Source organism: Amblyomma mixtum, chromosome 3 (genome assembly GCF_055824585.1).
Source record: "Amblyomma mixtum isolate Tamu chromosome 3, ASM5582458v1, whole genome shotgun sequence".
Classification (NCBI taxonomy): domain Eukaryota; kingdom Metazoa; phylum Arthropoda; class Arachnida; order Ixodida; family Ixodidae; genus Amblyomma; species Amblyomma mixtum.
In genome coordinates, this window is record NC_143014.1 from 122,213,654 (window position 1) to 122,240,279 (window position 26,626).

General features: G+C 48.7%; 1 protein-coding gene across 1 annotated transcript in view; it reads left to right on the top strand.

The window, feature by feature from the left end:
* Positions 1-6,070: 6,070 nt before the first annotated feature.
* The window catches only part of LOC149351659 (S-adenosylmethionine synthase-like), a 30,221-nt gene continuing 9,665 nt past the window's right edge, over positions 6,071-26,626 (top strand). The window contains exons 1-7 of the mRNA XM_089580998.1: positions 6,071-6,509; positions 12,991-13,068; positions 13,187-13,309; positions 18,766-18,878; positions 20,998-21,141; positions 21,798-22,016; positions 23,697-23,879. Coding sequence (XP_089437124.1) covers positions 6,386-6,509; positions 12,991-13,068; positions 13,187-13,309; positions 18,766-18,878; positions 20,998-21,141; positions 21,798-22,016; positions 23,697-23,879 — 984 coding nt within the window. The 5' untranslated portion in view covers positions 6,071-6,385. The remainder of the gene's footprint in view (positions 6,510-12,990; positions 13,069-13,186; positions 13,310-18,765; positions 18,879-20,997; positions 21,142-21,797; positions 22,017-23,696; positions 23,880-26,626) is intronic.

Consider the following 26,626-nt stretch of genomic DNA (forward strand, 5'->3'; position numbering starts at 1 on the left):
AATCAACACCAACTAGCCCAATCTGCAGTTCTTCGACGGAAGGTTCTGCGGAAAGTTCTTCTATGGAACAGCTCTATATTACCGGTGCTCATCGACCTCTCACTGTAAATAGGAATAAAAGTTTTCCTCCTCCTCCTCACCTATGGGCGGAAACTTGTATAGGCAAACGAAGAGGGCTAAAGTTAAGTTCAGGACAGCGCCGTGAGCTACGGAACGGAAGTTATAAGTGCGACATTAAAGGTGCACTAAAGAGAAATCTGAACTCATCTTTTTACCGCGGGAACTCGATCTGCGCGTTCCGAGCATTCTTAGAAACTTCGAATTATTGTGCTGTGCGGCGAATTCCCCTAATTTAAATCGGATTAAAAGTTCCAGCTCCCGCCTTATTTTGAACTCACCCTTGACGATAGGAGGAGTCAACCAACGCGTGGAGTGCCTTTCAGGCAGTCCCCCGACGGCTTTGCTTTCGCTTTTATTTTGTTTTTTAGGTTTCCGTGAATAAATAGATCCAGTAAGAGACTACATAGCTGCAAATTAGGCCCACTGAAATAAAATTGGTCGCAGCTGGCAAAGGACAGGGTTAATTGGAGAGACATGGGAAAGGCCTTTGCCCTGCAGTGGGTACAGTCAGGCTGATGATGATGATGAAGAAGAACAGCTAACGCTGTAAAAGAATGAAACGAAAGGTGGGGCTCTGCAGAGTGTTTTTGCTGCTAGGAAACTTCACTGAAAGGAGTTGCTCCCACCCTGCCGGCTGGTGGCCCCTGGCTGCGTCTGTCTGGACATCAAGGTCGACCAGAGCGTTTGAAGCGTAGTTGAGGGCTGCCGCATCCCTCGGTCGTTCCTCCTGGTCCAAGCAACGATAAGGAAGTTTGGAAGTAGATGCAGCTATTAATGCAAAAGTTCATTTAACGTGCACATACGCGGACCCCGTCCGTGATTTTATGTTGGAGCATAAAATCTACATCCAGGTGGGCCTGCGAGCAGGTGAAGTAGCAGATGGAGAAGAGGTAAGCTTGGCGGTGTGTAATATGGGCTTCCGTAGGAGCTGCCGTGAGAAGATGGCTTCGACAAAATACAAGAAACTGTAAGAATAAGCGGGACTGGAAGGAAATAGAATACAATGTCATCCGGGGAACTTGACTGGAAGAAAATGATAACGAAGACGAAGGTACCCTAGATAAAATAAATGGGCTACTATGGGAGTTATACCACAAGAAAATAGGCTCGATAGAATACAAGGACTTCTATGGGAGCTTCAGGTTTAATACCAGGCCAGGGTATGCAGTCGATTGGACAGCTGTGTTTGTTGACAAGCGGTTGCGTTATAAAGTGGCTGATATGTGGCGCAAATAACAAAGTCGCGCTCAGCTGCTTAATCGCGAATTGAGCTTGCCTATTTCGAACAGTTTCCTTGCTTTAGCTAGGCGGGTGAGAACGAGCGTTCGTGTTGTAGGTTCGGTTCAATATCACAGAGTTTGCGGGTAGGTTTCGAAACGAAGTCGCTCAGAATCCACCAGTGAAACTTTAAATTTCAGGTACGGTCTACCAGATGAACGTGCATTCACACCCGTGGAGTAAAAAGAGCTGTTCAAAATCTCCCCAGTTCTTCATAGGATCCATCGGTATAATGGGCTTTAAATGGAGAGAAAGGTTATTTTCAGGAAAGATCTAGCCATAAGCTGGGATGTTGGAACAGCTTGGTTCTAAAAATAATTGGCCAAAATAAGAATTTTGATGTGCAAGTATTGCGCATCCATGAAATCAATGTATGGCCGCATGTAAGGCACATCAAATAACCAAATGCGAAGAGTGCGCAGCAAAATGACACCAATCAATCAGTCAATCAATCAATCAATCAATCAATCAATCAATCAATCAATCGATCGATCGATCGATCGATCTTTAGCGTGCGCAGGAACAACCATGCGGTCTTGGTGCTGCAGCACAAATGAGAAAATAAAAAAACTCACAAATATATGTTACATGAAATTACAACAGATAGAAGAACGAAATAACACCAAGACAGGATGTCAGTAAGGAGGTGTGTCGTACAGAATGAATGCCCTAAAAATTAATTTACAGGTGCACATTACACGAAGAGCATGCACAAAGGAATGATAACAATTAATAATAATCACTGGTTATGAGGAAGGGAAAGGCGCAGTAGCTGTTTCACTTAGGGTGGACACCCAAATATCGCCGCAAGGAAAATTTGTTTCTGAGGAGATGAAAGCCGCAGCAACTATCTTACTTGACGGTGGACACCTCAACCGCACCGTGAGGGAAAGGAGAAAGGTGGGAGTGAAAGAAAGAGAGAAATAGGTGCCTTAGGGGTGGGCTGCGGCGGTGGCTGAGTGGTTAGAGCGCTCGGCTACTGAGCCAGAGTAACCGGGCTCGAACCCGGCCGCGGTAGCTGCGCTTCGATGGAGGCGTAACGCGTCCGTGTACCGCGCGATGTCAGTGCATGATCCCGAGGTGGTCGAAATTATTCGCCGAAAGGAAGGGATGAAGGAGGCGCTGCGTGTGTGCTTTGGTACATAAAATGCCGGCAGGTGTTGGGAAAGGGGAGGTCTTGCTGCGGATGGACGGAGGACGATGATTTTCTTAGCCAACCGGTAGCCCTTGGGCCGCGGCGGCTGCTTCCACTCGTGCTGTGACCCTGGCTTAAATGGCAGGATCGGAGCTGGACAATATGCCCTCCCACTGCTCTTGTGTAATGTTTGTGCTGTATGTCGGTGGTCCTTTGGGGACATATGCTCATAACACGTGGAAAATATTTGCTGGTTGATGACACTTCTTACAGTGCTCCGAGTATGCGTTATGATACAGTGTAGGGTGTGGAAACATGTCTGTAACCTTCTCCATGTTACTGAATGTGCCGTGGTGATTTATGTGTGCGCTGGTGGATACGTCAGCCTTTCTATTCTGTAGTGTTCTAGGGTCTCCTGGCACGTGATAACATTTTTATATCTTCCCGCGCATCCGGCTACTTTAGCCGTCCCGCGGCTCGGCTGGCAAATTCTCGAGCCGCTTTGAGGGCAGCTTCGTTGCCGAGAAGGGATGTGTGGGCGGGGGTCGATATCAGTTGAATCATGCGTGGTTATTTGGTTTAGTCTAGCGTATGCTGGGCAGCTGGAGATGCCCTGCCCCGGATATAATTTCGGACTGCTGATTTGGAATCGCTTACTATTATCTTGGAGTTTGTGGTGGCTACAGCGAGCGCTATAGCCATTTCCTCCACTTTCTCGGGGTTGTCTTGTCTTTAGAGAGGCGCCTCTGAGTAGGTTTCCTGCCTCATTCACCACCGCAATCGACGATCACTTGTAACTAGGGGTGTGCGAATGTTCGAAAATAGCGAATCGAATTCAATTATTCCAACGAATCAATAGGGTATGTTCAAAACTGAATAACTGGAACGAAGTTCGATTAAGGCCCGCCGTATTTACCTGCGACGGCTATTTCATAAACGAGGCCCCCACCGACGCCGCGTATGCCATCCTGCCGCGATAATAATGCGTGGGATGATGGGACGAAGGGTTCCGCGTCGCGTCGCGGTCAGTTCGTGAGGCGGCGTTAAGAATGCTCACACATGGCCTCGAGCACTGGACGTCGCGGCATGGCTAAGGCAATTTCAGCGAACCATGCCTTGATGCCTTATCTCGGAGGCCATGGCTCATATGTAGCTGTCGTCCGCTCCAGTTTCTCGTTTGTCAACAGGAGCAAAATGCACTTGTCCCATACGTATACCACTCGACGGCGATACAGTTAATATGCTGGCTTCGCGTTGCGACCCCCTAGTGGAGAATAGTGTTGCGGCTTTAAGTTATGGCACCGTAGCGCGGCACCTTCGCCGACGCTTCAATGTTTCGCACGAGTGCTCGTTTTGTACAAATATTCACACAAGTACTGATTATTAGCACAAATGTTCGGTTCGTATTCGATTCGATTCTATCACTACTCGGTTCGTATTCGATTCGGTTCTATAACTACTCAATTCGCATTCTATTCGGTTTTCAGTTAATCTATTCCTATTCGATTCGGTTTGGAAAAAGTACTATTCGCACACCCCTACTCGTAAGCCCTGTGGCAGGCGGCATCCACGTATACGCGACTCCTACCCTGCAAGAGATGCTGTGCTGTAGTGGAATGCGTGTTCTGAGGCAGCGGCCTTGCGCATATTATCTTGGTGATGTTTCTTGGAATTGACACTTTTCGGCCTCGTATAAACTCGTACTTCATCCAGATCGATTTTAATATTTTCCCGCCCGAAAGGTCATCGCAAGTCTTTCGAATCGTGCCGTTGTGTGGGACTCCATATCAGTTCGTCTACTGTATTGTGGACTGCCACGGCGGGCAGCTTCTTTGTAGCGGCTGATTTCCATGTACCTAGTGCATTCTTGTAAGCTCTTTCTAGGAGGACTTCTATTTTCTCCTTTTCCGTCTTCGTTAATTGAGATACAGTACCATGTAAAAAATTGGTAAATTGGTTTTTGAGGAAAGGAAACGGCGCAGTATCTGTCTCACATATCTCGGCGGACACCTGAACCGCGCCGTAAGGGAAGGGAGGAAGGTGGGAGTGAAAGAAGAAAGAGAGAAAGAGGTGCCGTAGTGGAGGTCTCCGGAATAATTTCGACCACCTGGGGGTCTTTAACGTGCACTGACATCGCACAGCACACGGGCGCCTCTTGCGTTTCGCCTCTATCGAAATGCGGCCGCCGCGGTCGGGTTTCATGTAAGCGATTCTACTGACTATGAAGGCCTTAACGAGGCATAAGAGATGGTCACCTCTCATGCCAGAGTGTTTATTAGACGCTGCGTTTGGTGTACACATGCCGTCAGTTTCTTGATGGTTTCAGTGTTATTTCCATTGGATTGAAGCATAAGCCTCGGCATTTGTGCTCCTCTGGTATGAGCGTGCCGGATACCTAAATTTGGATTTTTGCTTCCTGATCTGACTGAGTTTTTGAGTTCGGATTTTTGCGGGGAGCAACAGAGCCCGCAGTCTTCCCCGCACTGTTGTATGATGCTAGTGGCATCTTGCAGCCTGTCTTCGATTTGCCCTAATGATTCTTTGGTGGTCCAGAGCGTAATGTCATCGTCATATAGCGTGTATTTTAGGTCAGCGATTTGATCCAGGTTTCCCGGTAACCTTATCATGGCGACGTTGAAAAGGAAGGTGCTGAGAGAAGGGAAAGAGCCCTCGTAGTGGAAGGCTCGGGATTAATTTTCAAAATGGCGGCTTGGTGATGGGGCGCCGTGGCAGAATTGAAGTTCTTCATTCAGTGAATATCACGCACATAATCCAAGTCTTGATTTGCAAAAGATACACTATATTTTCTCATTATGCACGAATGTTTTACGTTCATTGTCACTGACGGTAAGCCACTTCATCGAGGAAGGAAAACGGCGCGACCCGACCCAACGCACACGGAACACACCCCAGCATCGGAACCCTGGATAAGCACCTTGAGCGCAAGAGAGCGCCCAGGCTTAAATGTGCCAGCATAGACCACGCACAATGAATGACAGTATCATGTCTATTTTAGGAACTGGGTAAGAGTGTTGTTCCATTTATAGGCATTATAATACTTTTGGTGCATTAGCCACACAAGAAGTACGAGGATCTTGCAGTTCTGAAAACTGTTCATCTTATTTTGTCGTCCTGGTTCTTAGTGATCCTTTTCATTTCCTGAATACTAAATCCTCAACAAGAACAGTCCAGTCTGCAACCGACAGTTAATGGCAAAATTTAATACATTGGTCCCCAGGGTGTCACCCTTCTCTTCAACGCATACGAAGGTAGAAAATTCCACGTATACACCACAGGTCTACTGCAGCCGCAAAGCTCTTCACGGAGGCGCTGCTTTTGAAGACGGGGCGTTTGCTCGGCGCACACCACACCGGCCCGCGGCTGCCAAGGTGCCACGGCAGTGGGTTTCCTACTCCGGACGCCCACGGCGGTCGGGCGGCCACCGATGGGGAACCGATAAGGCCGGTGACCGAGGGCGCCAGTTGAGCACCTGCTGTGCCCGTGGATGAGCTGTTGCACTTCCACGCGGGGCCACTCACGACGAAGCGCGGCGGGAAAGCCGCCGGAGGCCGGCAGAATCGTCCACAGCGGCGGCAGGGCCCTCGCCGCAACCGCGAAGGGTAAGCCCTCCCTTGTAGAGAAGGGAAACACACGATAAGGCGCCCAGTCAGCGGACAGCATCGCAGGCTGGGAACCTGAGGCCACGTGATTAAGCTGCCGCCGCGATCAGTATAAAGCGAGCAAGACGGGACGCTGGACTCCAAATCAGTGTCGTCGCCGATAGTGTGCGGCACAGCGTTCCGAGCAGGCGTGTGTAGTCGACGACCCCTCGCGACGGAGAGAGACACCAGCATGGGCACCCTGCAGGGATCCAACGCGCTCAACGGAGTCCGCTACGTGGACGGCCAGCAGGAGATGCCCGGTGAAGAGGAGACCTTCCTATTCACCTCCGAGTCGGTCGGAGAGGGACACCCCGGTGAGCCTTACGCGAATAACTGAGCCCAGGCCGCTTATTTATTCCGCAACAGGCGCCGCACGCATCCGCGGGCTGCTGAGCTGACCCGAGACACTTGCCATGGCGACCGCTGATGGGTGCGTCGCGCGGGGTCCTCAAAGTGCCACGCGCAGCGCACTGATAGCGCGCTGCCATGGCCCGAGACACGGTTTTTCCACTGGTCCGCATGGACAGCTCGTGCAAACGGCGGTAGCTAATGGCGACATCACCCAGTCCTTTTTTTTCCTCCTTCTTCTCAGGTAGTGACTTCAATAGAATTTTTTGTTCGGAGGTGTCTTACATGTATACCCGTGTCTTGGGAAAAAGGGACAAGTGAGCCTGTAAATATACAGCATCTCTGTGAGGTGGCAGCATTTCGGAGTTGAGGCAACTGGTCAGTTATCCACACGCTCGCAACGCCCCTGCCCTGAGGACACCCGCTTACCGCAGTGGCAGTGCTCCCTCGCTGCAAAGCATCTTTTCAAACAAACGGTGCACTATGTAAAAATCGCTTTCACGTTTGTAGTGAAACCTCAAAAGATGCAGCGTAGCTAGCACCGCTCCGTTAGCAGAGAATCTACAAGTCGGCAAAACGCCAATACACGTGCCACGCTACTGCGTAGTTCGCGCGATCCCTTAGCGTGCACGGCCATCACAATTTAAAGCTTTCGTCCTGAAAAGGTTTCTTCAGTTATTCCTGAAGAAGCCTCTTCTGTTGGCAAAGAACTCCTGTCTATGTTCCCTTAAGACAGGATGAGAGATTGTTAGCATGTGCGGTAGAAGCGGCGGGATTCCAGGGGTCGTACTTTGAAACGACTCTTCCCCCTTTCACTCTTTTGGCTCTCCTCCATTGTTCAGCCCCGTCTCAGATACCGGAGCTGGCAGACGACAATGCCTGCCAGCTATCAGCCCTGACATCACAGGCAATACCCTACCAATGATAGTGGAGCGAAAGTGTGAAAAAGAAAAAAAAGATTTGTAACAAAAATACTGCCCCAGAACGGTGTTACTCTAGGACATACAATGTGTCTCTTTCTCTAAAAGAGTGCAGCGGAAAGAACCAACAGAAAATCTTACACGCTTGTTTGATGAGAGTTCAAATAAATGCATAAAAAACGAGCAGACTATACGGAATAACACTCAACCTCTTCAAAACCTAAGAAACCACAAGTAATGAACGGCAACCAACTTCCGCCATCTTGTGGCAAACAGTACAAGTCAGCCTGTGCGGTCTCCGCTTTTGGCTGACGGGCACGAGTATCGGGGATCAAATCTCAGCCGCGGCGGCCGCGTTTCGAAAGTCGTGCCCAAAGTTAATCCAGAGCCCTATACTGCGACCTGACATTCCCCTACGCGCGATCTAGTGTTCTGCGCGTGCGCAACAGTGCAGTGCAGCCTTTTCTGGTTTTGCCTTCCGGCAGATGTGAAAGCTTTCTAAACCGCAAATTTCGATCAGAAATATTTCAAAATACAACCTATACGGTAACGCACATTGCCTGGAGATTAATTGGTTTGCGCGCAGATAATTGTAGGGACATAAAAAAAAAAGGGTGGAATATATTTCGAGAGCCTGGTTTAAACGGCGATTTTGGTTCGAAAGCACCGCAGAATGCTACCTAAAAGGAAGCTTACCAATAGGTGTAAATGATGATTAATTTTCGTGTTCTTAACGTTTGGTGGGAAAAAAAAGAAAAAGTATCGGCAAAAAAAAAAAAAAAGGCTCGAGCCACTATCCTGCGCGCTCTGAAACGCAGCATTAATCCATTGGGCCACATGAACAACGCAGAAAGCGGCTTTTGATTGTTGTATTACCCGTTCTCAAAAATATTGGCGTATATTCGTGCATGCGCAGAACAGAAGATGGCGCGTTGGCAAATGTCTGATTCCACTGCGGCGTCTTTTTCTCTCTTCTTCTTCTCTTCCTTCTTTCACTTCATCCTTCTTCCCTTCTCTCACGTGACCCGCCGCGATGGCTCAGTGGTCGGTGCGTTCGGTTGCTGAATCCGAGGCCGAGCGTTCGATCCCGACCGCGGCGGCCGCGTTTCGGAGGCGAAACGCAAGGCGACCGTGCATTGTGCGTTGCTATTGCACGCTAAAGAACCGCAGCTGGTACAAATTAATCCGGAGCCTTCCACTACGGCGTCCGTCATAGCTCACGTCGCTTTGGGACGTTAACCTTCTCTCACGGCGCGATTCATGTGTCCACCGAGAAGCGAGACCGTGATTCCTCCTTTCCTTTCCTCGTAATCAATTCTCAAATTTTTTCGCTCCCCTTCGTGGTGTAGTACAGGGCGGAAAGTGACGCTGGTAAAAAATGCCAGTTTTACCTGCACAAGCTTCTAGTTCCTATTGCGTTGAACAGCGTACGTACTGCACTGCATGACCTCTAGACATGTTTTCGAAGCTGTTTTCCCTTACGTTGCCTCCCCGAAAGAAACAGCTAGCTCTGTAGCGATAAAAAGAGGTTCTAACCGGTTACAAAGCCGATGTGTAAGCTTCGTCAAGTATTTATTATCTTCCTGTGGCGCCCGATTGCTAAGTAAGAAAAAAAAAATGATGATCGCTAAAGGTATCTCGCAAGGAGGCCTAAGAGGAAAACAACAGCTAATTGATCTGTGAACCTCTCTTCACTGCTCTCGCCTGATGTTACACCCGCTTTGAAGTGACTGCTCATGTACAGTCACGGATAGAAAAACATGGACCACGCTTAGCCGTTCAAACTCTTCATTCACGTCGCGCGACGGAAAGAGAATGATTTGATGCCATTATGTGCAAGCACCAAAAGGGGCATTTACTTGCAGAAGTATAGAGCGCCTTTTGCTTATCTCGAGTTAATGCGTCAGAAGAGTTTGACCGCCGAAGCGTGGCTCATGTTTTTCTGGCCGCAACTCCACATACGGTTGCCTTTGTTTTTGCGTGAACGGCTAATCTCACGCGTTGAACGCGCACATTATCGGTCTCGCACTCGGCCAGGTAGTCTGCAGCGTCACACCACAGCAGACACGCGGTCGCCGATAAAGAAGATAAAATAATAGAAACGCTGGCGTCGATTCTAGTCCCAACGTGTTACACACGCGGGAATGGAAAGAGCACATTTCTTGATGACCAACCTAAATACATTTGACCATTGGCCCTCAGTCGCGATGCACTCTTCATGTAGCCGACCTCAGTGCACGGCGATTTTCATCAACGCTTGAAGTGCGCCAACAAGAGTCCCATACGAGACACACTACCACGCATCGAATAACATAAATCAAGGCGCACCGCGCTGCTGTGACAAAATGCCGTTCAGCGGGAGCATTCGTATCTTATTCAGGATACCTTCCGAAGCCCATTGGTGCCGCTGGTTTATCCAGCCTTCTACCTGGACCAGCCTTATTGGACCAGCCTTATTTTGAGCACTGAGAATTTTCGTCGATTATTATTGGACGCAATTTGCACGAACCCAAGCGTCGATGTACTTACGTCTACTCCTCGTCGCTATACTGCTACAGCCACGAGAACTCAGTTTTCCTGTGGACTGATATTTGTTGTAAAATTTAGAAGCGAGGCGATCTTACGTGCGCACGCTCATATACCATACAACCAAAATGTTCGTACACGTTCACTGCGACAGAATATAAAACCTAAAGAATGCCTGCACTCTATACTTGACTCGTGTAGGGTGCGTTGGGCAGTGGCGGCTCTGAACTCCTCCTTAAGCTCTTCTATAACACTAAGAACAAAAAGGAGAGGGAGCATTGTGAGATCGAGCCACTGAGGTCTACTCTGTTCGAAGCTTTTCACTGCTCTGGAATAAATTTTCGAACGCAGACCTCGTAGCGCAAGCGTAAGAGCCTACCGTAAGCTTAGGCGGTACGGACACTGAGCACCAAGAGTAGAGAAGTCGGAAAGAGTGCGACCTATGCGATACCAGAAGCGCCCGCTATTCAAGTGGCACGAAAACGCCGAACGGTGAAAGCGATCGGCTGTAGACTGCTTTGGTGTCGTCGTTGGTGCGGCTGCCTCGCGCCGCGCAGCACTTTGCGAGGTAAACAGTCCAAGGCTCCTCTTGAAACCCGTTGAGCTGTCAGAGCCCACGAGACGCCCACATGCATGCAAGTGCTAGCGATAACGCCAGCTTTGCTTCGAGATGGTGTCGTCCTGTTTAGTTACGGTTTTCTCGTTCATGTGACGTTCACCGCTTGAAGTGCTGCAAGCGCGGGGCCCATGAGCGAGTGCGTGTCGCATCAGGTTCGCATCATTTCGGGATGAGTGCAGAGAAATCCGTACACTTCTCTACGAACCTTCGGTCGCAAGAGCGTCCTTATCGGGTCACAAGCCGTTCTAGCAGCATCTATCTAATCGATTTTTCCTGGTAGTACCCTGTCTGCGGCCGCTAGTTTGTCGAGGTGACGGCAACAGAGCGATTGCGCCAACGTCTACACCCTTCCTCGCCCGCCGGCCTGGAGAGTCGGGAGGGGGAGGGTGTCTAGTCGGAACAATGCCTCCCCGCGGACACTTCCGCTGCTGGCTTTGCAAACACTGCGCGACGGAGCACACCCTTGATACGAAACGCGAGCGGGCGCCTCGACAGCAACCGGGCACCTTTCTGGAGGCGGAAGTTCTAGAGGCCCGTGTACTGTGCGATGTCAGTGCACGTCAAAGAACCCCAGGCGGTCGAAATTATTCCGCAGACCTCCACTATACGGCACCTCTTTCTTTCTTTCTGCTTTCACTCCCAGCTTCCTCCCTTCTCTTACGGCTTGGTTCGAGTGTCCACCGAGATATACGAGACAATTTCTGCGCCATTTCCTTTCCTTTAAAAACATAAAAACGAATTTCAAGAAAAATGGGCGCTGAAGCCAGTACCACACAGCATATCCCCCGTAGCGTAGGCAGAGGGTTTATAACAACAAACCCGTACATGTCGAGAGGAATCAGACTGAAACAGTATTGCTGGTGGCCGTTCACAAAAACAGAGGTATTAAGTTTTACTCCACTCCAGTCTAATGAATTACTAATTAATAACCACCAAAATCATTGGACATACTCTAGAAGTTAAATTTGAAAGCTGTTAAGAGAAAAAAAACAGACGGTGCAATTTTAATAATAAAGATCGGATTGTTTCGAACGCTGTTCCCCGTGAGGCGGGCAGTGTTCGAAACAGCCGCTCTTGCCGCAGCGGGCATTTTGGATGGCGAGCGCTTTTGACGTTCGTCGCTGTGCCACGCAGTAACGATGGCTATAACAAGCTAAAACACCGGCTACACAGCGGAGTCTCATCGCGACGCCACGCCAAAATGCGCATAGTGTGCTCTCAATTACGCGTATACCGTATTCTCGTTTCTGCCCGCGCGTGTTTCATTTTATCCCGACAGTATGCAGCCCACGTAACACCTCACCTGTGTGGAACGCTCGAACGGTGGACTCACTGCGGAAAGCTACGCTTACAGGCGGACTTGTGCTCTAACAGACTTTATGCTGGGCGTGCCAGGTCGCGTGGACAGTGGCTTGAGTGTCCCGTTACAGAAAGCTCCATCGAACACACCTACCCGCTTCTACCTTGACTATCCCTTACAAAAAATAACTTTAGACAGTCTATAAGCAACCTATGGATTTATAACCATGCACTTTAAGTAGGCTTTCGTCTATAGACAGTCTATTGACTATGAATAGACTAAAGGAAATATCTATAGGAAGGGAACAGAGTCTATAAGAAGTCTATAGAAAGTCTACAGACAATTTTTGTGAGAGATGCATTGGCGCCTTGGCTCTGGCTATGCATTCCCATACCCAGTTCTCGATGATTATTGAACGAATTGTGACTGCATGATGCACCGCGAAAAATCGCTTGAAATTTCCCTCGACGTCATTTCAAACAATCGCCCCTGGCAGAAAAAAAAAAAAAATCTTGAACGTAGGCGCCCGCAAAGGACAGCTCCTTCCGAGGCCATTGAGATAAGCCACTGCTGAGATTGGTGGCCTTGAATTTTCTGTATTCGTATCGTTGCTGGCGCTGCTATTAAATCAATAAGCATGTTACGAACCACAGTTATCAATGACAAAACTGCGTCTCCATTGTGATTGAAACCTGCCAGACGCCTACTTCCTGTAACTGGTCGAGAGGACCACTGGCAACATAAAAGCACACAAGCTCACACGCGTTAGGCGCCCCATGCTGATAATGTTTATGATAATATTTGTTTTACTTTAGGGGGCAAGTCTCGGCCAGTGGGACACGCCGTACACATGTACACGAGCATAATGGCAGCCGGTGCTATCTAATGCCCAATACTGAGCGTTGCTCTTTCACTCAAACGCGGCCACGAATTAACGAGCGATCCCCAACTGAACAGCGCAATGCGCAAGCCACCTATCATCGAGCTGTTTAGCGTGTCGGCGAATTCAGGAACTACGTTGCTGCACTGTGTGCTTTCCGTTATTATAACCATGTGCTTCATGGGGATTCTCTTGTTCGCAGACAAGATTTGCGACCTCATCAGCGACGCAGTACTGGACGCGTACCTGGCCAAGGACCCAGAGGCCAAGGTAGCATGCGGTAAGTGCACAGCTTGCAAGAGGGCTGCTACTCTGCTCAACATTATATGGAAAAAAAAAAAGTAAATTGCAATGCGAAGTAAAAAAAATGGCGTCCTTTTTTTCTCATTTCCTCGCAGAATCGGTTGCAAAAACAGGCATGATTCTTCTAGCCGGTGAGATTACCTCGTGCCACACGATCGACTACCAGAGGGTTGTCCGGGATACCATCAAGCACATCGGCTACGACGATTCTTCTAAAGGTACACTTGCACATGGCACGGCCTGCTTTCCAGGAAAACAAGTTTTTTCCAAGCCTGCCGAACGGCGCGTTATATCGCAGTATCAGATGCAGACGATGTGGTTGTAATACCCTTAATGGAAACGGCATGTATCAGCGTCAAATGAAACGCGAACAACAGACTCCAGGAATACGCAGAGGAAAGGGAGGTATTTCCTGAAACGATGCTAGGCTTCAGGAGCAAGTTGTCCACGCAGGACGTCATGCTCCAGCTCAAAGCAGACATCATAGACCCGCCCAACAAAGGGGGCGCCAAAACTATACTGGGCCTAGACCTACATAAAGCCTTCGATAACGTCAAACACGAGGTCATACTAACTAACCTGGCGGAGATTGCCCCTGGAAAGCGGGCCTACGATTATGTAAGGGACTTTCTAACCGGCAGAACCGCAGAAATAAATCTAGGAGACATCCAGTCAGAAACTATTAAGCTGGGAGATAAGGGAACTCCGCAGGGCTCAGTGCTCTCTCCTTTCTTATTCAACGTGGCGTTGAAGAACCTACCGCCGCTATTGAAGACTGTCGAAGGTATAAACCATACGCTATATGCGGATGACATAACAATATGGACGCATACAGGAAATGATGGGGAAATAGAACAAAATCTCCAACACGCGATCGATATTGTCCAGGAATACGCGGAATGGGCAGGACTAAAATGCTCGCCAAGCAAATCCGAACTTCTGGTGATCCGGGGGGCTAGCAAACGCGATACCAACGCAGGAGACATTCACGTACTGGTAAATGAGACTCCGGTAGCCAGAGTTGACAAAATCAGGGTCCTAGGACTTATAATACAGGACAATAGAAAGAACACAGAGACAATAAACAGGCTTAAGTCCACAATTAACATGACAACCAGGCTCATAAGGCGAATAGCTAACAAAAGACGGGGAGTCAAAGAGAAAGATCTCTGCCGAATGGTTCAGGCTTTCGTGATAAGCAGAATAGTTTACGCCGTTCCCTACCTCAAGCTAGGGCTGGCGGAACAGAACAAAATAGATGGGATCATAAGGCAGGCATATAAAGCAGCATTGGGGCTGCCCCACTGCACTCCTACGGAAAGACTTCTTAAACTGGGGATCTACAACACCACCACGGAACTATGCGAGGCACATATATTTGCGCAACTAAGGAGGCTTGCGACCTCACCCCCGGGGAGAAAGATCCTGAGCAACCTAGGATTACATGATAAAATTCCGGAAAGAAACGCGCAGGCAAAATTACAGACCAAAGTTAGAAAATTACTCACTATTAAACCACTTCCAAAAAACATGCACCCTGCTTTTCACGAAGGCAGGAGGATAGCCAGAGCAAAGGCCCTTGAAGCCAAGCTCGAAGGCTCGGAACACACAACCTATGTAGACGCGGCGGAATACGAAGGAGGCGACTCCTTTGTGGTCGTGGCCGTGAACGACTCGGGTGAAGCATTAACGGCCGGTTCGGTCAAAACAAAAAACTCAGGGACAGCGGAGGAGGCGGCTATCGCCATGGCAATGGCCAGCACCAAAGCAGTCACCATAATTAGCGACTCCAAGGTGGCTATCAACAATTTTGCGCGGGGTATGATCTCCCAGGAGGCAGAACGAATATTAAGACATAAAGACTGGGACCAAAGAGAGGTGGAACTAATATGGGTGCCGGCACACTCGGGGAACAGGGGAAACGAGTTGGCTCACAGTATAGCTCGAGGTTATGTCAGCCGAGCAGTGAGCCGGGTCGAGTCCCCAAATTTCACGAGAGATGCATTCATATCATTTCACGAATACACCAATCAGTTTAAACTGGAAAGGAGGATCTATCCGCCACCAGACAAAAAGCTCGACAAAAGCCAGGAGGTAACGTGGCGTCGGCTCCAGACGCGAGCCTTCTTTAGCCCGTCGAGACTAGCACACATGTATCCAACAGAATACAACGCTACTTGCAAACAATGCGGCGAGATAGCCGGATATGACCACATTTTATGGAGCTGCAAAAAGGCGCCGCCACCGGCGGACCTACTACCAGTCCCTTCTCTAGAGCGGTGGGAGGCTATACTGGCCAGCTCAGACCCGTTGACGCAAGTCCGGGCCACTGAGTGGGCTCACAAGGTCGCCAAGAGCCATGGGCTCGAAGCCACCTAGTATAATGCCCACTAGGGCTCAGTGCTGACAATAAACGTTTTCCAATCAATCAAAGAGAATTTAAACGCAAACTGCAAGACTGGAAGATATTACGGTAAGGAGGCAGAATACCAGAGCGGTTGATTTCGCATCGAAGGCTTGCAGACCGCTCTTTGGAAGTGTTAATAAGGCCATACCTACATTTCCTCTCCAGCCGCTAATATTTTTAGTTGTTTTGTTCGCGTTTCATTTAACGCTTATGGTACTATGCATGTGTTCCATTCAAAACGTCACTGGGACAGCACTTCGTTTTTCTGGAAAACCACACGAACAGAGCAAAAGACAGAAGTGCTGCAGTGAAGTACTCATCGGTGTTATTGCACGAAATGCTCATCCAAGATGAATAGCTTTATTGCTGGTTTATTTATTAACAATAAATAAACAATTCCATTTTGAATAGATTGGATGAATCATGGTTCGCCTCATATTGAACTCCGCAACAAAGTCCAGAACACTAAAGCACTGAAGCTTTACGTTTTCGTTTTTCTGGCGTCGTTGAGTCTGGGGTGAACCAATACCAGCTTGCCCGGCTCTCAGGATCAACTTAATTTCTTATCTGATGAGTTCGGATTCGTGACAGCGCTTGATAATGTGGCTTCAGTCCGCCCTTCACAAGCGTTTCAGCATTAAAAAAACGTGCCGAATTGGAAGATTTGTCATATCGCCGTAAACTTGCTCGCTTAACCCTTTTCCATAAGCTTTATCACCACCCATCCCTTCGCCGTGATTTGTTTCAGTCACCTGATGCTCTCTTTCCACGCCGTGATCATTCTTTCAAAGTTAAACGCGTAAACTGTCATTCATCGTCTTATGCCAATTCATTTATTCCCCGTACTATCACTGAATGGAATAGTTTGCCATCAGTCATCGCCACAGAAACTGACAATAAAAAATTCCAAGAGCTTCTTCGCTGTGACGGAAATGTGTAAATGTTTGCTGTTTTTGTTAGTGTTCAATTTTTCTTTGTGTGATGCCTTATGTTTTAATTAACGTTTATTGTTACACTTACTTGTTAAAATGTATCGCGATTACTTATGATTGTACCCCCCCCCCCTTAGTAATACCCTCTTCTGGAGGGCCTTTAGGGGTAACTTGAATAAATAAATAAAATAAATGTGTTCTCATCTTTCTTGCGTTTATCAATCTATAGGATGAGCCTAATTCCAACAAAACATAGTCAAATGAATACTAAAATTGAGTATTTAAACATGGAACACACAGACACATTAAAGGATCCTTTTCGCAGATTTTTTTCTTTATTCCTTTACAAATGCCGGACTTGCAAAGTCTGCAACAATGCAAGTCCAAAAGCAAAGTTTTGATGCTTGTAAGTTCCGACACAGTGCGCCATATATCTGGCTGAAGTTTAGAGATGCCTGGACGGACGTAGCATTCACATTGTTCGCGGTTACGTAAGAGTTAACAAACTGACGCTATGGTGGCGTTGGCCAGATTAACGTCATCAAACTCTGTTGCTCACGGAATTGGCTCACAAAACATCCCCCCCCCCTTCTCACCTCAAGGAAAACGAATGAAAAATGTCGAGAAAGAAAAAAATGCTCAACCAGATATCACACGTTTCCACATTTACCTGCCTTTAGGCTTCCCACAACAGAGAGTCTCATTGTATCATTCCAAAGCCGAATATTTTTACGAAGTTTAATGATGAAAACACGAAATTAAAAACATTTATTTATTTATTTATTTATTTATTTATTTATTTATTTATTTATTTATTTATTTATTTATTATTAGTACCTCAAATGCCCCTTGGTGTGAGGTATTACATGAGGGATGGGCATAATGTTCAAGTGAAGAGTGGTTCGATGGCAGTCTTGAAGGAATGTGGGTCGGAGTGGTGCACAGCGTCGACAGGCAGTTTGTTCCAGTCCCGAGCGGTCTGAACAAAAAACGAACGAAGATGAGCTGTGGTCTGTGCTGGGGGCGGATAGACGGCTTTAGGATGGCTGGTGCGGCTTGACTGTCGATGAAGTGGTAAAATTGCTGAAACATTGAGTGGCGTATGGTAGAACTTGTGAAAAAGGCACAGCCTGAAGATGCAGCGTCGCTTTTCAAGATTAGTAAGATTTGCCCGTGATTTGAGTGCAGTGACACTGGAATGATAGGAGTTCTGAGAAAATAAACCTTGCAGCGCGATTTTGTAGAGCTTCGAGGGTGTTAGAAAGATTAGCTTGATGGGGATCCCAGACTGAGCATGCGTATTCTATTTTAGGTCTGATAAATGTAAGATAAGTAAGTGTTTTGACGGATGCAGAGGCTAGGCGCAAGTTTCGACGGAGGCAACCAAGAGTGCGATTGGCTTCGTTAGTAATGTTCGTTATATGCTCTGACCAGGTTAGTGTATCTGAAAGGGTGACGCCAAGGTATTTGTAAGAGTGGACAGATGAGATTACCGAGCCACAAATGGTGTAACTTGATGCCTGATAGTTTTTCCGACGGTGAAAGGAAAGTAAAGACGTTTTCTTAGTGTTTAGGCACATTAACCATTTGTCGCACCAAGTTTCAATTCGTTTAAGGTCATCCTGTAAAATTCTAGAGTCAGAGGTGGTGTGGATGGGGCGATAAAGTACGCAGTCGTCTGCGAAAAGGCGGATGTTAGAGGATATGTTACTAGGCAGGTCATTAATATAAATTAGAAACAGCAATGGGTCGAGTACTGTACCTTGGGGGACTCCGGAGAGGACTGGAGAAAAAGACGAGGAGCGGTTGTTAGCGTACACAAATTGCTTTCGGTTCGTAAGGAAATTAGAAATCCAATCTAATACAAAGGGGTTAATGCACAATCTTGAGAGTTTAAGTAGTAGTCTCTGATGGGGAACTTTATCGAAGGCCTTTTCGAAATCTAAGAACAGCGCGTCTACAGGTATGTTCAGGTCTAGGTTAGAGCTTATGTCATTTATGAATGAAGCTAACTGTGTATCACATGAGAGGCCCTTGCGAAAGCCATGTTGTCTAGGATTGAAAAAATTAACAGATATTAAAAATTTTACTATGTGAGAGTAGAGGACGTGTTCCATTACCTTGGAACAAACACTTGTTAGTGAAATGGGACGATAACTGGAACATAAATGTGAAGGACCTTTTTTCGGGACTGGAACTATTTTGCCCACTTTCCAGTCTTCCGGCACCACTCCTGATGACAATGACTGCTGAAAAATATTGCATAGGATCACACTTACAACAGTTTTTGTGCTTTTTAGTACTTTAGTGTTGATACCATGTGTCCCACTTTCAGGGTTCGACTACAAGACGTGCAACGTGGTCGTCACGATTGAGCAGCAGGCGCAAGAAATTGCCAGGGGTGTCCACCACAACCGCGAAGAAGACGACCTGGGAGCAGGTGACCAGGTAGGCATCCCGGTGTGTGCGTGCGTCTGCCTGCGTGAGATTGTAGTGCAAGAGGCAAATCCTCCGTCCGCACCATAGCGGTCTGGTAAGCATCGCTGACACCCGAAATATCGTGAGTTGTGCGGGAAAGGAAAAAGAAGCGGACAGGGCCAGAATGAGTGGAAGAAATTTTTCCAGGTTGGGTCCGCCCTGGGCAGCTGTTTACTAGGTGCGGCTGCGAATCCACCCTCGATGTGTACGGGTCTGTGGTGTAGCGACCCACCAAATTCTTAAAAACAGTAGTACATGATCCTGCGGTAAATCTGGTAGGCGAACCGCGGACAGCTGCAAGGAGCGCTGCGCGCAACGCGCATCGGTAACGGTGAGAAGTACGTACTATGGCCAGCGTGTATTTACAGGTACAAAGGCGTGGATGCCATTCCGAGTATAATCTATTCAGTTATATCCCTTTTAAAGCATGCACAGCTGTTGCACAGGAAAAGTGCCCATGATGCTACGCTAAACATACCATCGTGCACTAGTGCACCCTACGGCTCACACACACTATATAGTGGTTAGTTTTATATGCGAAGCAGCGCCTGTTGGCGAACCCCAACCCCCAGCTTTTGCAGTTTCGCATTTTCGAAGCCCTTCCCACATGCTCCAGTTGTGGCGACCGGCTGAAGAAGCTAAAGTATGCGTGTCCACTTTTAGCAGTCTAAAGTCTGATACAATTCTCAGGGACAAAGAGGCAGACGCCCCTCAAAGGAGGCCCTCCAGCCAATGGCGTCCACCGGTTTTCATGGTTAATCCAGTTAAATAATGGTTGCGATTCCACGCTAAAAGGTCTTAGGGGATTACGCACGACGTCATGACAACCGTTCGATCCCATTGCCTGGACGGCATCACTCGAGGGGCATCTGCCGCTTCGCTCTTGAGTTGCATCCGACCACCTACCTAGTTCCATTTACCTCGGTTGGACAGTGAAAAAAACTACCCGCAAAACTCGCTAGAAAGAAAAAAACTGCCGCACTTCCAAAACGAACGCCGAAAGCATGCTTCGTAGTACCTTAAAGGACACTGCGGACGAACTGAAGTTAACAGATTATCGCTTTAACAATAGATTATCGCTTTTTAACGACAAATCGGGCACTGTCACTGAAAACGGTGTTAATTTATAAGCTAGAAAAGGTGAGAAAAATGAAACACAGGTATTGCCGCCACCGGCTCTTTTCGCAAGCTAACTGCGGTGGCGTCAAGATATAGTTTTTTCCCGCGAGGATCCCTGAGGATACAGGCTGCACCGCCATTTACTTTCAAACGGTGATCACAGAGTCCTTATTGGTCTTCAAGTCATTAGATTAACAGCCAGAAAGAGGCAAACTATAGATTTTTGTTCACAACTGAAGGTGGATGGAGTTGTTCGCGGTGTTCATCTGTGTCGGCTCTGTGGAAAACGAATGGTTGTCAAAAGGAGCCTTTACTCTGACACAGGTTGCGTCACGTTTGGCCGCTAAAAATTATCTACTCGGCAAACTACGTCTGAAGCAAAAGGAAGAAAACAGGAGCAACACCAAACACTCGCTGCGCGAATGAATCAATAATGCTTCGCATCCCTTCAGCTTAACCCCCCGGAAGGTCTCAGTTTTTCTTTTGTTTTTGTGCCTGTCAGAGCCAGGAAGAAAATGTGTCCTGTAGTGCGTTCTCACCGCACTGTACATGAGTACAAGGAGGTTTTGCTCCCACGCCTCGTGGCTCACTGTTGCTTTAATCATTCACACGTACGTTCAACAAAAGCCTGAAGTCATGTATGGCGCTCACTTGAGCCACTTGCACGCAACCGCTACACAACACAATAAAAGTGACCACCGCCGACGAGTTCTTTGTTCCTGCCGGGTGTATTGAAAACCACCATTATTTGGCTTCGGATTTTCAAGCTCTGATCCAACGAAATGCAAGCAGAAATAATAATGATAATAACTTCTATGTTTGTGAATATGCAGTCGCATATTTAGAACACACCGCCCGCAGCCGTCCGCGGACTCGACAGCAAGCATGTGCCGCAGTCAGCGCAAAGTGCGTCGCAGAGGAAAGGACGTCTCACGCACAGTCGCTATCTCCTTGTGTTCGCCTCGCGCAGGGCCTCATGTTCGGGTACGCCACCGACGAGACGCCCGAATGCATGCCGCTCACCGTCGTTCTGGCCCACAAGCTCAACGAGCGACTCGCCGAGCTGCGCAGGAACGGCACCTTCTGGTGGGCCAGGCCCGACTCCAAGTCCCAGGTGACTGTCCGCCAGATGCATGGGTGTCAATGCCGCCCTGATGCTGCAATCACAGCAGAACTGGTGGAAATGGTGCACTGCTGTGAGGCACGCCGCGCGAGGGCCTTAGAGGCTACAAGGCGGCCACATTTCCTACGTCGTAAGGCTGAACGGTAGGCCAGTTGGTGAATCATGTTCAGAATGGTGACAACCAGCCAAAATAGGCGCTAAACAAGACAAAGGAGAGTACGGGGCAAGAGCTAGGCTAAAGACTAAAATTTTTATTGAAAACAGGCGCGCATTTTATTTGTTACTATCTGTCCCGTGCTCTCCGTTGTCTTGTTTAGCGTCTTTTTTGGCTGGTTGTCACCGTTCTGAACATTTCGTACGGCGTGCCTCGTTCCTTCTTCCACGCTCACAGCCCTTAGCACTGATTTTAAACGCAAAAACCCAGTAACTTAAAAATTATAGCTTTCTCCTGAAGCATGCGTCCCCGAGGCATTCACGGAAGCATGCATTGTCCTTGAAGCGTTTCAGACCCGAGTCGTCGGATAACATATCTTCTGTCCATCTCGAAGCGGCAGGAGGGATCCTTGCAGTCGGGCTAACGAGAAGCGTGGGGAGTGCCTGCTATACTGGATGCGCAACGTTGCCCACGACCGTTCCCCGCTGCGCAGGTGACTTGCGAGTACACGTTCCGGCACGGCGCCACGGTTCCCAAGCGCGTGCACACGATCGTGGTCTCGACGCAGCACTCGGGCGAGGTTTCGCTCGAGGAGATCAGGAAGCAGGTGATGGAGCAGGTGATACGGGTTGTTGTCCCTGAGCGGTACTTGGACGATGAGACCGTGTTCCACATCAACCCCTGCGGCAGCTTCACCGAAGGCGGACCCATGGTAAGCAAAACCCTTCCACACGCTCACCGGCACCGCATAGTGAACTGCACAGGACTGAACCCTACGTCTGGGGCGGCAAGTTTTGGTATGCTGTCGCAAGAACTCCCCAGAGGGCATTTTGGGCATCATATCGACAGCCGAGGACCAGATGTTAAACTGTTTGGCGTGGTTCAAGTTGCCGCCCGCTCTCTTCTTGGACGATATTCATTGCTTCTTTTTAGTCAGTATAAAAGAGGCAGGACCTATAGCGGGAAGGCGGCGGCAAGCCATTCCTTTAGCCTTTTTACTTGCCGCCATCAGCTTCTGTTTTGTAATTATAAAAAGACTAAATCTACATGGCACTCAGAAATGAATACAAAAAAAAAAATTGGGCAGCGGCAACCTGTGGGATAATTCGGCTAATACGTAAGCGCGCGAAAAAGTTTTCGGAGCACTGTGGCCATGAATTGGCTGACACTCCCCGCTACTCGAGCACGCAGCCAGAAATAGAGCAGTGCAGAGGACTGCGCAACGCACTCATCTTCCGGTTGCACTCCGGGTTGCTCTTGTTAGCCGTCTCCGTGTCCTAGAAAACTTTCGCCCGCAACGTACAAAGATCTACGCGAAACAAATGATGTTATATGGAAAGAGCAAGAGGAAACGATTACCTCACGTTTGTCGCGGTGGCATTACATCGCGCCGACTTTGCTCACGGCCACGCTAACATGGCCATGCCACGCTAGGTTCTTAACATGGGGTCGAAACGTTCTTGAAAACTTTTGAGTTCCAACTCCACCAAAATGCGTCGTCTATAGCCAAAGCTTGAAGCTGGGACCTTGTTATCAAAAGCGCGCAGTTTCAATCGTAACCAAATGCGCTACACAGCAACTATAAATACTCATGACTATGCGTTCTGACCACGCCTAGCTTGGTTTCCATATAACGCTCAACTCAATATATCGTGGCAAGAAAATAAGAGTTTAAGCATATAAAAAGTCTAATCTCATCGCGCCAGGAAGAAGCCGTACGGCCGAAGGTATGCAATACGCGTATGGATGTATACGCCGGCTGGAAAGTTAGCAGATAAATGTTTTCGAGGACAGCCTCAAAATAATACTGTGGCCTTCAGGAGACACACGTCGTGTTGGGTACAGACGAATGTCTCTGCCGTGCTCCAGCTTTCCATGAAAAGGACGGGACAGAATGTTTCGCAGTACGTTAGCACTGGAAAGGGAAGCTATCTAGCGCCAGCAACTCAGGGACTGACCTATTAATGTGTCTCGCAAGTAAGAACGGTTCATGGTCCGCTCGTGCCTGTCATTTTGACAGTCTCGATAGTTCGACCCACCCTTGTATACCTCCCAACGGGCGGACATCCTTAAGAATGCAGCCCTTGATGAGCGTGGTGCAAGGTGTTTAGTATTTCACTGTCAACAAGTTGAGATGTGCAAAAGCGCGCTTTGACTACCGTGGGACATGATGCACGGCTCCGAATCCACAGGCCGGAGCCAGGCTCTCAGTCTAGAGAAAGCTGAAAGGTTACGCGTAACGGAAAGACACGCTGGTCTGCAACTGCCCGTAAGGCATCACGAAACTTCTCGACTAACAAGACTGCGCCGCGGTTGGCAAGCTCAGTGCACCGCACTGCCGCGGGCGCAGGTAGTGGGGCCCTGAACGATCCGTTTCCATCCCGGTGCGCAGGGCGACGCGGGTCTGACGGGTCGGAAGATCATCGTGGACACGTACGGCGGCTGGGGCGCGCACGGAGGCGGAGCCTTCTCCGGCAAGGACCCGACCAAGGTGGACCGCTCGGCCGCGTACGCCGCCCGCTGGGTGGCCAAGTCGCTCGTGGTGGCTGGGCTCTGCAAGCGATGCCTCGTACAGGTCGGCATCCCACTCCTCTCTACCTGCCCGTAAAATGCTGTGCTTTGCACAGCTCACTTCCTGTGGTGAGCGTCAGACGCCATGGCGACATAATTTGCATGCACTAGAGGGCTAGACTGCTGCATGCAGCCACGCAGCCATTGTTGATTTTGTGTAAAAAAAATTGTACGACTCACAGATCGTTCAGTCGCCGAAAGGCGTCAAAAAAGGCCTTTCTTCTCTTCACTGCGGATCACCTTAGTGATGAAAACGGCACGGAGAAAGCGCCGAAGCTCTGCAACTATCGTATACATCAGAGTGATGGCGTATAATCGTCGGACAGTGCAGTTTGTTACTGGGGCAGCACCATGGCAAGTTATGTCGTCGATACGATGTGACTAGCACAACGTGCGGACAAATTAGTACTTCGCGAGTACATCGGAAAATTCACCAAGGCGGGTCTTCAGTGCTCTTTGAGGTACACCAGGAGCGGTGGAAAAGAACCGAGCAGTGTAGAATGACAAGATACTGTCATTAGGGCACGTACGCCAGCCCTAATGGCATAACCTGTGACCAGCGTCTGGAGGTTAGCATACGGAGGGACCGCATATATATAGTAGCAGTGCGCAGCGCTCAATATGCCATTTAAAAACCTAACGCGCATGGTCTGCGATGTTGAGAATCTAGAACTTTGCACGCTTCCAGAAAAAAAAACAACACAGCAAGTTTTCGCTGCCCTGAAGCCCCCTGATACACAAACGCATCGTGGCGATATTTTGCACGAGATTGTGCGAAGTTTTGTGAAGAGACGTTTTTTTTTTCTTTTCATCTGTCCGCGTCATGTTTTCCTTAACCTCTTCACGGTACGGTTCAAGTGTCCACCCATTGTAAGACTGCTGCCCCGCCTTTCCTTTTAACTACTTATAACCCTCACACAGACGCGCACAGAGCGCCCGAGAGGCTTTTCGAGCCGAGAAGGCAGGGTCAAATCCCGGCCTTGGCGGCTGCGTTTCAACGCAGACGAAACGCAAAAAACGCCCGGGTGCTGTGCGATGTCGGTGGACGTTACAAAACCCCAGGTGGTCGAAATTATTCCCGAGTTCTCCGCTACAGCGCCTCTTTCCCTTTTACGTTTTTCACTATTTCATCTCTTCCCTCAAGACGCGGTTGAGGTGTCCACCGAGAAGTGAGGCAGTTACTGTGCCTTTCCTTTCAACAACATCATTTTTTTTTAACGTTTGGCGTCGTCTTACGACAGTGTGTTCTATCTGATGACACGAAGGTTGCATGCGCTTCGTTGCATGGGGTGGTCACCAGATCGCGAAGAAGAGATCGTGGCCAACGGGAATATACTGCAAAGAGCTGCAGCGTGGACACGGGGTTATTAAATTTGTATCTTAACTAAGAATTCCACGCCAGGCAGCAGTACGGTACGGCGTCTTAGCGCGCGTATCCAAAGCCGCTGCCATCTGCAGCAATAGAGACTCTTAGCATAGCGCGCATCCCGCGTCGCCAGTGAGCACGCGCCGATAACCCGACGTGACAGGCGAGCGTACATCTGGCCAACACGTGGCTCCGCCTGGCGTACTCAAGGCGCTCTGCGCATGCGCACTGCCGGCGCACGCTGCGCGATAAACGATAGCGATACGCGCTATCCAAAAGGTCTCTAACATCGCAGAGGCATGAAACTGCGTCAAGGGGGGGGGGGGGGGGGGGGGGGGGGGGGGGGGGGCAAAATGGCGCAGTGTTTTAGCTGGCAGGAGGTGCACATGCATCTAGGCACCCCAGCAGCAACTAACGGGTGAGCTCAGAACCAGCACACATTCGCGGAAAATGCGGTGCGAGGTCAAGAACGCATTTGTATTTAAAAAAATAATAAAGGGCTAGGTACCGAGACGTCTTCGCACGTAAAATATCCCGCAGGGAGGCATTTTTTGAAATAAGAAAGGGGGGGGGGGGTGTTATATCGATTCCGCCCAACTCTCCTCCCCGCTCCCTTCCTTCTGCCACATTCTGTGACAAGATGTAGATGCGTCGCGTACTATTGTCTGTATTAATGGAGGGCATTGTCGAATGAAGAGAAGCGGTTCACATATTTTACCAGCCGTAATGGCACGTTTACCATGACTATAGGGTTATCAGGCGACTTTTGCGCTTTCTAGGAGTCGCCAGCTTCGAGCATGAGCTGTCCATCTGTAGCACTTCTGCCTCTGTTTAAAGGCAAAAAGCCTAGACAGCTAGATTTTTGAACTTATTTCGTACTGAAGGAGTGTGCTAACTTTGTAGCGCTGCGTGTACCGCTAAGGAGCGAATTTCGTATTGAGGGACACCTAGTCTGCACCGACGCTGCCGTCTGTTTTTCCACGGGTTTCCCTGTCTTCTCGACATCGCTAGCGAGCTGGCAGATCCATACACGCATACATACTGCGGTGAAGCACACGCTATCATCGTTTTTTTTTTTTTTATGGTTACCATGCATGACCATGTTGCACCACATTCCCCGTATGCCTTTCACACGAAGCATCTGTACTATAGCTACCGCTCACAAGCAGAGGTTTTATAGCGTCATGTAAAGTAATATGTATCTGCTACACGAAGCTAATCATGAACATCAAATTACGGCTTATAACGAATTAAAGCATATAACGAAGGAATAGTCACCCCCCATAATTCCTTTAGAAGCCCCGTATATCATGATATCTCGCTTCGACAAAGCAAAATTTTCTTACAGCGAGATATAAAGAACCTCAAATTAACCTATACGGCCC